The sequence below is a fragment of the Perna viridis genome, chromosome 10 (assembly GCF_037379345.1).
Source record: "Perna viridis isolate PV_CMFRI_1.1 ecotype Kerala chromosome 10, ASM3737934v1, whole genome shotgun sequence".
Lineage (NCBI taxonomy): Eukaryota > Metazoa > Mollusca > Bivalvia > Mytilida > Mytilidae > Perna > Perna viridis.
The window spans coordinates 17075823-17087271 of NC_142454.1; the positions used below are offsets into that span (position 1 = coordinate 17075823).

The 11449-nt window shown below is 31.3% G+C and overlaps 1 protein-coding gene across 2 annotated transcripts; it reads right to left on the reverse strand.

The window, feature by feature from the left end:
- Positions 1-5279: 5279 nt before the first annotated feature.
- LOC148604757 (histamine H3 receptor-like) lies at positions 5280-10270 on the reverse strand. Of its 2 annotated transcripts, XM_088548899.1 has the most exons (3): positions 9900-10270; positions 9437-9514; positions 5280-6762 (listed from the first exon to the last, which is right to left on the reverse strand). In XM_088548899.1, the coding sequence occupies exon 3, from the start codon at positions 6729-6731 to the stop codon at positions 5700-5702; it is 1032 nt and encodes a 343-aa protein (XP_088405025.1). In that variant the 5' UTR covers positions 6732-6762; positions 9437-9514; positions 9900-10270; the 3' UTR covers positions 5280-5699. The 2 variants fall into 2 exon arrangements, with proteins under 2 accessions (XP_088405025.1, XP_088405027.1); XM_088548901.1 differs by lacking the exon at positions 9900-10270 and having other exon boundaries at positions 9437-9652.
- Between the last annotated feature and the right edge of the window lie 1179 nt (positions 10271-11449).

Genomic DNA, 11449 nt, shown 5'->3' on the forward strand with positions numbered 1-11449 from the left:
TTAGTGTAAGGTTTAGGACATATTTTATGCCTTTACCTTTAGGAGGTAGACCTAGAGTAAGGGACATAACTCTTTCAATCAGTGAGATGTTTGTATCATATTAAATTTCAAGAAAGCATTTCAGGCTTTTCTTTGAAACAGAATGAAATCAGTCCAAGTTACTTTGATGCTTATATGAGATTGCTGTAAAATGGTGAAGACAAACATTCCATTAATTTGTAAGAGTTATGTCCCATACCCTAGGTCTACCTCATTTAAGTACCAGTTGTACCACTCTTTGCAAATGTGTATACAGTCATTTGAATTTACTTACCAAACTCATAGAATTGAAACTTAAAAGTTCAAGTGCAAAATCATATACAAATGTATCTTCTTTTAAAAACCCTTTTTCTCCCTAACAACTCAATGTGCAAACAGGCAACACCAAACAGAAAAAAATTTTTAGGTTGGCCTTATAGTTTTCAAAATGGTGGTCAATGAAATTCTGTATAAAAGGTTAGGTTTTGAACTAGTTTTTATTTTACCATAATTTATACTGTGGTGAGGGTTACAGTAACTTCGGACTGCTGAAAAAAAATTATTTTTGGACAAATTTTGTGAATTGATTGATGCTCATGTAGCATTAAAGTGTTTTATCCTTGTTTCTCTTGTATTAAATCATTATAGGTATGGACCAATCAGTGTATTTTATGTCTTGTAATTGAAATTTGTATTTTGTGAAGATGATGGTGATTTTTAATGTCCTTGACTACCCTTTCAGGTCTCACACAAACAACTTTTTTTTTCAATATGATTATGTACATGTACATGTATATCATATAAGTAATTAATACAAATTTTACCTTTTAGAAGCATGAATAGCCCCATTTCAATCAAAATAGACTATGAAATTAGATACTAAAATTGAGTTCTTTTCTAACAGAATACATATTTGATAGTATGTAAGTCACAAAATTAGACAGCTACAAAATTTTAGTGACATTTGAATATCTGCAAAAAACTATTTGTTTACTATATATACGCCAGTAGTTATCCTTATGTTTGATTGGAATTGCAACAGAATGGAAGTTATGAAAATAAATAACAGCAAAATTGAATTGAAATATGAAAATCAAGTAACTGTGAAGATTAAAAGGATAATTAATTGGAAAGAGTGAATAACCAAAGTATTATCATGAGTGCCAAAGAACTCCTAGATTTAACGAGTGTACGGAACTTGTTCAGTGCACAAATTAAATCCTCAAGCGTTCTTCGCATGAGTGATAATATTATAGTTATTCAAAATAACCAAATGATAATCGTGAATATTTATTATATAGATTTTCGCCATAATTTATAGATATTTTCAATATGAAACTTAAATTCTGTGATTGGCGGATCGATATAAAAGTTGTGACATTTTGGCAGGAGAAAGCGGAAGAGTGAAATTACCAAATTTATTTCACAGTGTGAATCATCGAAATTTATTGCACTGGGTAATTCAATAAAACAATGCTATCTATATAATAAACATCTTAGTCCTTGTTAAAGTATGTATTCTCTCTACACAAGTTGGTGAGAACCCTGTATTGGCTACAACATATTTTTGTGCTTTACAGGCTTTCTTTCATACAACATTTTGCAGAGGTGTTTACTATTACTGGTGCCTTAGTTTCAATAAAATTTTAAAGTGAAATACATTCCATGAATTTCACCATAATACCTATTTTAAAATGACACAAATTCAAGATTTTATGAATCATTTTCAAAAAATAGGACTAAAACTACAGGAAGTCTTACTGTAGCCAAAACGTGTCTCCATTGGTCACATGCTTTATTATTATTATTATTTTCGTCAAATATTAAAGTAACTCAGAATAAATATCTGCCCAAAAGCAATTTCATTTATTCCTGTTTTATAAACAATAAAAGAACATTTTATGTGTAAGAAATCATAACATTTTGATGGCGTTGTTCTTTTCCCTAGAATTTCTTTATTGTTTTTGACATCTTCATATTAAAAGTAATTATGATAATCATAGAAGTGGAGAGTTATAAACATTCTTGTTCCCAGACCAGAACGCCCCCCTTGCTTTTGTCAACACATCTTTAACTTATGATAGTCAAATTACTTTAGGCCTTCATCAACATTTTCAGTGATAACCATTTTCATTTTTATTTTCAGATAGTTAATTCAAATTTTACTGAATTGCTCACAAAGTATCAAAGAAAATGCCTTCAATATATATATAGTGCCATATGAATGATAATGAGTTTGTCTCATTTTAATATGACTACAAAAATTTGTGGTTATATAATGGTATGACAGTCATCGTTGTCATCATCATCTTAATTAGTGCATTGATTTTGTAAAGAGTTTATAACAAGGTTCCCAAACACAAAAGGAAGTTTAGTATTGATTTTTTGGGTTATAGCCACAACCGTTTTAGAATTAGGGGCCAAATATAAGCATTTAACATATAACTATTAAAAGCATAGGAATGTCTATTAGTTTGTTCCACAATATTCTGTCCCACAATTGTCAGACTGGTATTGATTTTGGGGATAAAGACTTGAAAATATTAGAAATTAAAAACAAACATGGGCAGATACATGCAATTTCTTGATGTCCAGACAATAACATGGCTATAAGTGAATGGATAGCTTTAATATTGTATAACGACAAGTCATACCACAAAGGAAGGCTGGGAATGAATATGGACTGGATTGAACCATTTTTTAAAAAAAAGGGGTCTGAAGCTGACATTTTCCTGATGTTTGGACAATAACTTGAGTAAAAATGAATGGATTTCATATGAATTTTAATTCAAGGTGCCACACCACAAAAGAAGACGGAATTATTTTTTGGTTTGAGACTTAAGCCAAGTAAGATTTACGGTTCACAAAAAGGCCTGAAACAAGTTTTTTTTTATTTCTGGATAATTTTTTGAGTGAAAAGGAATGAATCGGTTTTAAATTGTACCACAAATGCTTTCCCCTAAAGAAAGGTTTGGATTTATTTTGGAGGTATTTAGGAATGAGGAACCAAAAAAAACCAAAAATTTGAAATAGTATCAAGTTTGAATGGTGTGTCCATACTTACCTCAACTGTTCAGGGTTTGGCCTCTGTGGTCATATTAAGCTGTGCCATGCGAAGCATTTAATTGTTGTCTTCATTCCATGGTGATAGGTGCTTTTAACCAATTTTAAAATACCCAATTATTATCTTATTTATACTATAAGTATATTGCAGATTTTATTTTAGCTTTTTCTTCAATGATAACGTCATCCCAAAGAGTTTGAATAGTAGCATATTCATTATTCACCTTTATTTATTCCTATTCTACAACATTGATACAGTGAGACCTGTCTTAACCAACATTGAAAAATAAATAAAGACTTCACTTGTCTAAACCAGGCTCCAGTGTAAGAGGACATAGAAAAAATATTGTTTATGATGTCATCATTAAAAAAAGAAGTTACCAAGGAAGTTAATAATATTCTCAGACTTAAAGTATTTTTTTTAAGTTTAGTGGCGCTGGAGTCAACTGTGTTTAAAGACAGTTCATTTCAATGAAAATGTTTTATTAATCTCAGGAAGCAGAATACCAGTCTAAGCTGAACGAAGTCCAAAAAGGGGTCAGTTTACACAGGTTTCACTGTTATAGTTACATGAATTTATGAATTATACAAATATGTCGTAATTATGTCACTGTTCTACTGAAATGTATAGCATGTGGATTTTTGTTCATGAGTATTAGATTTGGTGGTTGACAAAATTTTGTGCACTTTGATAAGAGCATTGTTTTTTTTATTATGCTTTGCTCGAACCACTAAGACACTGAAACTTGTAACCTTATGGACTAAAGATCTTTTATAGTATTCAAATTCTTAGTTGTGTTGGTAAAATTACGGGGAGGTATCCAATCAAATTTGATAATTATGTCCAAAACATTTGGGCAAAATATGTATCATGAACTTCAATTGCCGCTTGCAGTTTATCATTCCAATCTTTTAAACTAAGTTCAAGTGATCGATACATTTGCTTTCAGTATGAAAAACAATCATTAAACTTATAAGTTTCACTATTCATAGAAAATTAATTCTATGTTTCAGACATTGACGAGAATTTATTAATCTTTTTTCTGTTACTAGTATCAGAATAATACTAACACAGCACTGGAATTTGTTTGTGTCTGGATTTGATACAGAGCGTATGGTTTTCCATGTCACTTGTCAGTATGAATCAATGAGATGAATGTTGACGTAATAGAAGCTTAACCTTTCAAACTGTTTATTTTTTCTCTGGAATTTTAAAAGTAAAAACCATTATTTTAATAAGTTTTTGTTCCCACAATAGCATTAAACATTTGGTGAGGAATTATATTTGTTTGTTAATGTATTATGTTGTGTATTTTATAAGGACAGTTTCTGTGTCGTCCAGTGTATTTAATGTCATGGATATGCTAATGATCTTCTATATTATAAATTGAAAACTTTATTGAAATATATACTGTCAGAGCAAGTGTGCTTCATTATATATATAGCTCTGGTATATTTGCTCACTTTTCATTATTCAGTATGGCAAAAGATTTCAATATTATAGTTTGCAATGGTAAAAGTTGAAGTATCACTCAATATAAAGTTCAGACATTGCCCGTGGTAAATTCATTATGTAGAAAAAGCCAACAAACAAATGGTGGTATTTCGGTCGACGTATGGTATCGATATTTCTTTTCTGTATTCAGATTTGTATTTTTGCGAAACCGTACATTAATCTTCTAGTAAAATCAACCGAAATCAAACCAAATTAAGAACGAAACATGATAGCTCTTGCTAAGTGCCAATTTCATGCATAAGCTATTTATTTTTTCTCGAAATTGAAATTACCGAATGGCAAACAAAGACTAGTAATGGGGTCTGTAACTGTCTGAATATGAAAAAAAGTAGTGAATTTTTTATATGTATGGATTACCCCTGTCTGAATTTTATAAAGATGGCTATTCAAAAGATTGTTTTAATTATTTAAAGTGACTTAATTTAAAGAAAAATAAAAATATGGGTCTGAAGGTTATAATTCACATTTAGACATACCATTTATTATTTTGTTGTGGTCATGCTGTCAGTGAGTTATCTGTTATAACTTAAAATTAGTATTTACTTGAGAAGTAAAATACTTCAGATGTTGTTGTTTGTTCTTTTTTCATTCTTAAGTTTGCCATTTATTTCCTTTTTTCTGCTAGTAATTCTTTTATGCATATGTTGCTTATAAGACGTTGCCTTGCAGGTAAACTGTAAGGAATGGTTTTGATTTTAATGTTAACGCGCTTTTACACAATTTAAGAAAATACATGATCAATATGTATACGTATTAGTCATAACAACATAAAATATACATAAACACAAGTTTTAAGTTGATACAAAATAGCTTTTGTCTTTCGTCACCAAGCAAAAAAACTAGTTCATGACGGCCGACCACTTATTGATGAAGACTACTAAAGAGAGTCTAAGAGAGTAAATGTTAATAACTATGTATAAATATCGTCAAATATCGATAAAACTTTTGTCATCACAAATGTTCGAATTAATCCACTTTCTTTACTACGTATCAATAAATGCACAGGCCAGCATTTACTTTAGGGAAAAAGAAAAGTCATAACGTTGAGGACAATATATATTCAAATATTGAATGAATATTGAAAGAATGTCACCGGTAACGGTTACTTTTTGATTATGGATTTTTTACCACAGCTCAAAAAGAACACAAAATTCTCTCTAAAGCGAATACTACTAAAAGCATACAAGAATGGATTAAAAGCAGATTTAAACCATAAAATCCAAGTGAATGTTTCATACATGGGTATATTCTCACATTCACAAAACGACATCACTACCGTTGTGATAGTGTAAGGCGCCCAAGTGACGAAAAAAGTAATAACTAATATTGCGAGCGCCCTTGCAGCTTTATGCGCTTTCTTTGTAGAACGCTGTTTGGATTTACCGGTCGTGTCTGATGCATCAATGTTCTCAGCTGCTGTTGCGATGGACTGACTTTGGGCAACAATTGTCTTGACAGTCGGTTTCACCTGTACATGTACCTTATTGTGACGTAATCTTCTTATTTCGACGATGACCAAAGTGTTCAACAGACCCAAAGTAAACAATGGTATAAAAAATTCCAAAACAGCCGTCGTCGTTGTATAAATTTTGTTATGGGCAAACTGGACGTCGCAATCACCTGGTTCATATACACTCTCTCCCGTCCATATATCCCAGCCAATTATAGCTGGGCCATACAGAAGGAATCCGAACATCCAACATATCACGATTTTGACGATAGCTTTTTTCTTAGTTTGATTCATATAGTACATAGCTCCTTGCTTTAGCAGCATAAGTCTATCATAGCTGATAACATTCATTAGAACAACTGTAACGCAACAAGCTGTGTAGTCTAGGACGGAGTATACTTTGCAGAAATCATACCCATAGACCCATGTGTTCTTTCTTAAAGTGTATGTCAAATATATTGTCATACTTATCACTGCAATCACTAGATCGGCCACGGCAAGATTCACCAAATAAATGTTGTAGGTGTTCCGTAAGTGCTGATCTCGTATAAATGAAAATATTGTTAATGTATTTCCAACAATGGCTAGTAGTATCATAAAGATTATAACAAATCCAGCAAATATCAAGACTCCTTCCGATGCTATGTATTCCTCGTAATCGTCATATGTCCCATTTGTCGTCATGTTTCCTTCAGGATATTTCTTTCACAACAACCTAAAAATAATAAAAGTGATAAGTTTCAAATTGTATTTATCGACCACTAGATGTGATAATTGAAGCTGATTTTTTAAATGATCATAAATATTTAAAGGAAGAAAATATCCATCAAAGCTTTTTTGCTTTGTTTTCTCAAAGTATCCAATTATTTTTCTTGCCTTACACTTTTATAGTCCTTTCGGTTTTGAATGAAAAAAGAAATTAATATTGAACATGTTTTATTTTTAGTTTTGTACTAACCACTTGTTTTGGTCTTGGATATATTCATTCATGATACCGTCCAGTTTCATTAACATGAAAACCTAAATAAGTACACACGTTCCAAAAATCAATCCAGCAGTCATATATATCTATTAAGTGGTTTCATAAAAAAAAAGGGATTGATTGCTTAAAAGAAACAATCCGACTATGAAATCGCGATGTATGTTTTAAAATCAGCTATGAAATAGAGTAACAATTGATACGTTTTTAACGGTGCGATATTTGAAAGTTTTCAATCGTACAAATGTTGCAAATATCGGTATGCTAAAAACGTTTTTTCAGCACCATGAAAACTGATTTCTTCAACGGTTCATAGTTTGCCTTTCCTAAAACTAAAATGTTAAAAAATGTAAATTTGAGATTATTTTATTTGAAACTAAGGTCAGCTATGACTTTATTTCTTTCATGGTCAGCTTTATCTAGGAAGATATTGAATGAAGTTTTCAACCGATACTTGAAAAGCCGTTCATATTTTTCAATAATCGGTAGAATACGGCCTCGAAAAGGGTATATTCAAAAAATGAATTTCAAATTTGTTTTGATTGTTCACTTATTTCATCTATATTTGAGAAGGTTTCGTCATCATGAACACCTGGATCGGTACAGCGTATCCATTTGCACCATGAAAACTGATTTGTTCAACATGACATAGTTCTCCTTTTCTCATTCGTCTACCCTGCACTTGACCTTTTTTGAACAGCTCGGAGGGTGTTTCTAGAAAAGCAAAGATCGCTTACCTTACTGATGCACCCGGTCAATACTCACAGTTTTTAGTTGAGTCCGAGTTGCTCATCCACTTTTATTGCTTTGTACGTATTAATTTGGATATTTTATGTTCTTTTGTCTTTGTCCCTGAATTACATTCTTTGATTTCTGCTAGAATCTTGGTTCCTTGTTTTCTCCTTCAATCTAAATCTTATCTGTGTGTTTTACCTATGTCCTTTTGGTTGGTAGTATAGTAATTTTTCAACTTTATGCATTTCCTTTGCCTACATCCAATCAAACATCCATGATTGTATCTTCAAATCAAATAAATTGAGAATCTTCATATATTTTAATTTCCTTGTGTTGTAATTTTTCCGACGCGGTCTATATAGTTTCGCCTTTTACCCTTTGACTTTAAAGTGCTGAGACTTCATCCCTGCATTAAACACGGTAGCTGATGCTGGCTTTGGTTTCCAATTTCGGTTCGTCTGGTTATATGAGAACTGTTGCAGACTATTAAGTATTTGTTGTGGGTTTTGATTTTACTTTATATTTTATTTCAATGTTCGTGATGAGAAAAGACCCCTTCGAACGCGTGTAGTGCATACCGAATTTACAATATTTATATAAGACTGGGAATATCGTATATTGAGATTTTGCAGTATGTTACTATGTTTTAACTCATTTTGGCCTAAACATTTTTACAGGAACCTTACTCCGTGTTCCAACAGACGAAACACAATTAAACGAAAGAGAAGAAAGTTTCGCATAATAATTAACCTGATGTTTCGCTTTATTTTGATTTTTAGTATTCTGAGAAAGGTACTCCTTTTTCCTTGATTTCCGTTTTATTTGTCCCCACAAAACTTGTAACAATATCAAGAGAATATTACTTTAAATTTTAAATTTTCAAAATTTTCGCGGATTCTGTAAAGTGAACATATTCGCATATGTCATTTTTTTCGGTTTCAAAATACATTTTTACTTTTTACTTTTTAAGTATCGATTTCGCGATACTACTTTTCGTATCTGTTCTCCGCGAAAATAGCGAAAACTATTACACCATGACTGATACATTGACAGTGTTTCCACTGTATGAAATGCATTTGGTTTTGGGTAATTCTTGTGTGTACTTTATTTTTAGTACATGGTTCTTATACTGCTGATGAGAGGTTACTCATTGAAAGAGTAATCAAGGGAACCAAGGTTATTGCGGTAATCAAAAGAATGTAATCCAAGGACAAAGACCAGACATGGAAAACAGACACACACAACAAAGAACATAAAGTATTAAAATCATACATACAAAGTAACAAAAGTAAATGAGCAACTCAGACTCCACTAAAAACTGGGAGTATGGACCAGGTGTACCGGTAGGGTAAGCGTTCTCTGCATTTCTATAAACACCCGCCGAGTTGCTCATAAAAAGTAAAGTCCGGGTAGACAAACGAAGAAAGAAAGAAAGTGCAGATGGATACACCATAACGATCCACGAGTTCATGATGACGACCATAAAACTTCTGTAGTGATGACTTCAATCTTGTAGCAACATAACCCTGTTATGTTGCAAAAGACATATTAAAGTAAAAGCATCATGCAGCCGAAACTCAACCCGCAATTATGATGAGTGAAGAAAAATATTAAATTTTGAATGAAGAGGAATTATACTATTCAATTTGAAGTACTACATTTTTAACCGCCTTACCTCGTATGAATCCTTTTTTTTTCTTCAGATATTTGATTTGAAACGTTGGAACTCCATCTTTGCATAACTGAACAATGCCTAAATAATTGTGTCAATATTTGCGTTTAATGCAAGTCGATTATCCTCAAAGTCTTAATTGTTTGTATCATATCTAATGGTTACATAATAAAGTTATCGTATACGGTGTTGCATGTCAATCATTAAAATTTCTTCAGTATCAATTGTTATAGAAATGGATTACCTATCATTTATCCCTTAAACGTTGACGTTTTCCATGTATTTTATAATGAAATCTTGAAATATCTTTGTTGTATTCAGATAAACATGTTGCAAGACTACCTTGTAAGAACGCGAAGTCTCCGTAAGTTTGCTTATAGTTCATGTTGTTTGCATAACGCTTTATAAAATTAATCATAGATTTAATTGAATAAAACTGTATTCATGTTAACAGAAGTATGCTTACCTTCACATCACTTACTCCGTGTATATACAATGCATCTATACAACGATGCCATATGTCACTAAGATATACATCTGGAAGACTGAACAAGGATTTTATATGTTCAATTTCATTATGCATTTTATCGATTTGCTATAAAGCTTAAATAGTTTTTTTTAATATTTATACAAATCATTTCTCTAATTGTTGTATATTTTCATACCAATGAACACGAAGTTATATTCTCTAATTTACAAAAAAATAATGAAGCATTTCAATTTGTTTATTGTTCATGCCATGCTGAACTATTCAGAGGCACTGTATTCATTAGTACTATTTTGATATAACAAGACAAAAAACATTTTTCACTCATAACATATACGTATGCAGATCTAGTTAACGGTATTCAGTGAGTCAAGCAATATATTATAATTAACGAAAGTAGACAACATTCGTTGACCAATTATTCCTAATTGATATAGGTTTTAATGGTACAAAAATACAAACTCATTCGTAACGAACTGACAATAAAATTAACAAATCATCTGAATATAGTTTTGCCAATTATATTTTAAAAATTACAGTTTTCATGCAACAATAGATATGGTCAATTTTAGATGACTTGTGATATTACCATATACACATGCAATCACACGACTTGTGATATTACCATCTACACATGTAATCACGTGACTTCTGATATTACCATCTACACATGTAATCACATTACTTGTGATATCATCTACACATGTAATCACATTACTTGTGATATTACCATCTACACATGTAATCACGTGACTTGTGATATTACCATCTACACATGTAATCACATTAATAAAGCGATAATGGATATTTTCATGTTTAGTAGATAGATATAATATTTGTCTGACATAATGTAACTATTCAGGCAAAAAAAACTTACCAAAGTAAAAGTAATGACAAGAATGATTTAAGCCATTCACACGATCCATTGATATATGAGTATTAAAAGAAACAAATTTTATAAAATTGAGACGACAAAATTTGTTCTTTCGAGTAACAACTGCCTTCGTAATGAAAGAAGGGATTACTTCAAGTTAAATATAATATCTGCCTTACATATGTATTTTAAGGCTACTAAATTGAATGATACATGAACAGTAAATAGGGTCAAACTTGATTTAATGGAAAATATTAAGGAAATACTTAATTCAGTTTCTTGACGTTATTTTTAGTAAATTATGTACGTAATTTTATAACTGAGGCACAGAAAAGAAAATTAAAATATTATTTCCAGGCATTAAAGCATGTACAATTATTGTTACTTCCCGTTTTCCAAGAGCTTTATAGCGGTTATGATGTTCGAACGTACGTTTGTCCATCCACAGTCTTTTTCTATATTTACTCGTCATAGCTACATACGTATGTTTATCATTGGATTCGATGTCAGACTGAAGCTATACAAAACTTCCTGTTTGATAACTTTCTTTGACCAACCGTATGGTTACTGGGTGGGATGTGGATGTATATTTTAGTGATCACAGGACATAATTATTTTAGTTAATTGTTTGAATGGTTTTAGAAAAAAAAACGAA

Coding starts and splice junctions, on each gene's coding strand:
- LOC148604757 (XM_088548899.1), bottom strand. CDS start 6,731: ATGACGACAAATGGGACATATGACGATTACGAGGAATACATAGCATCG.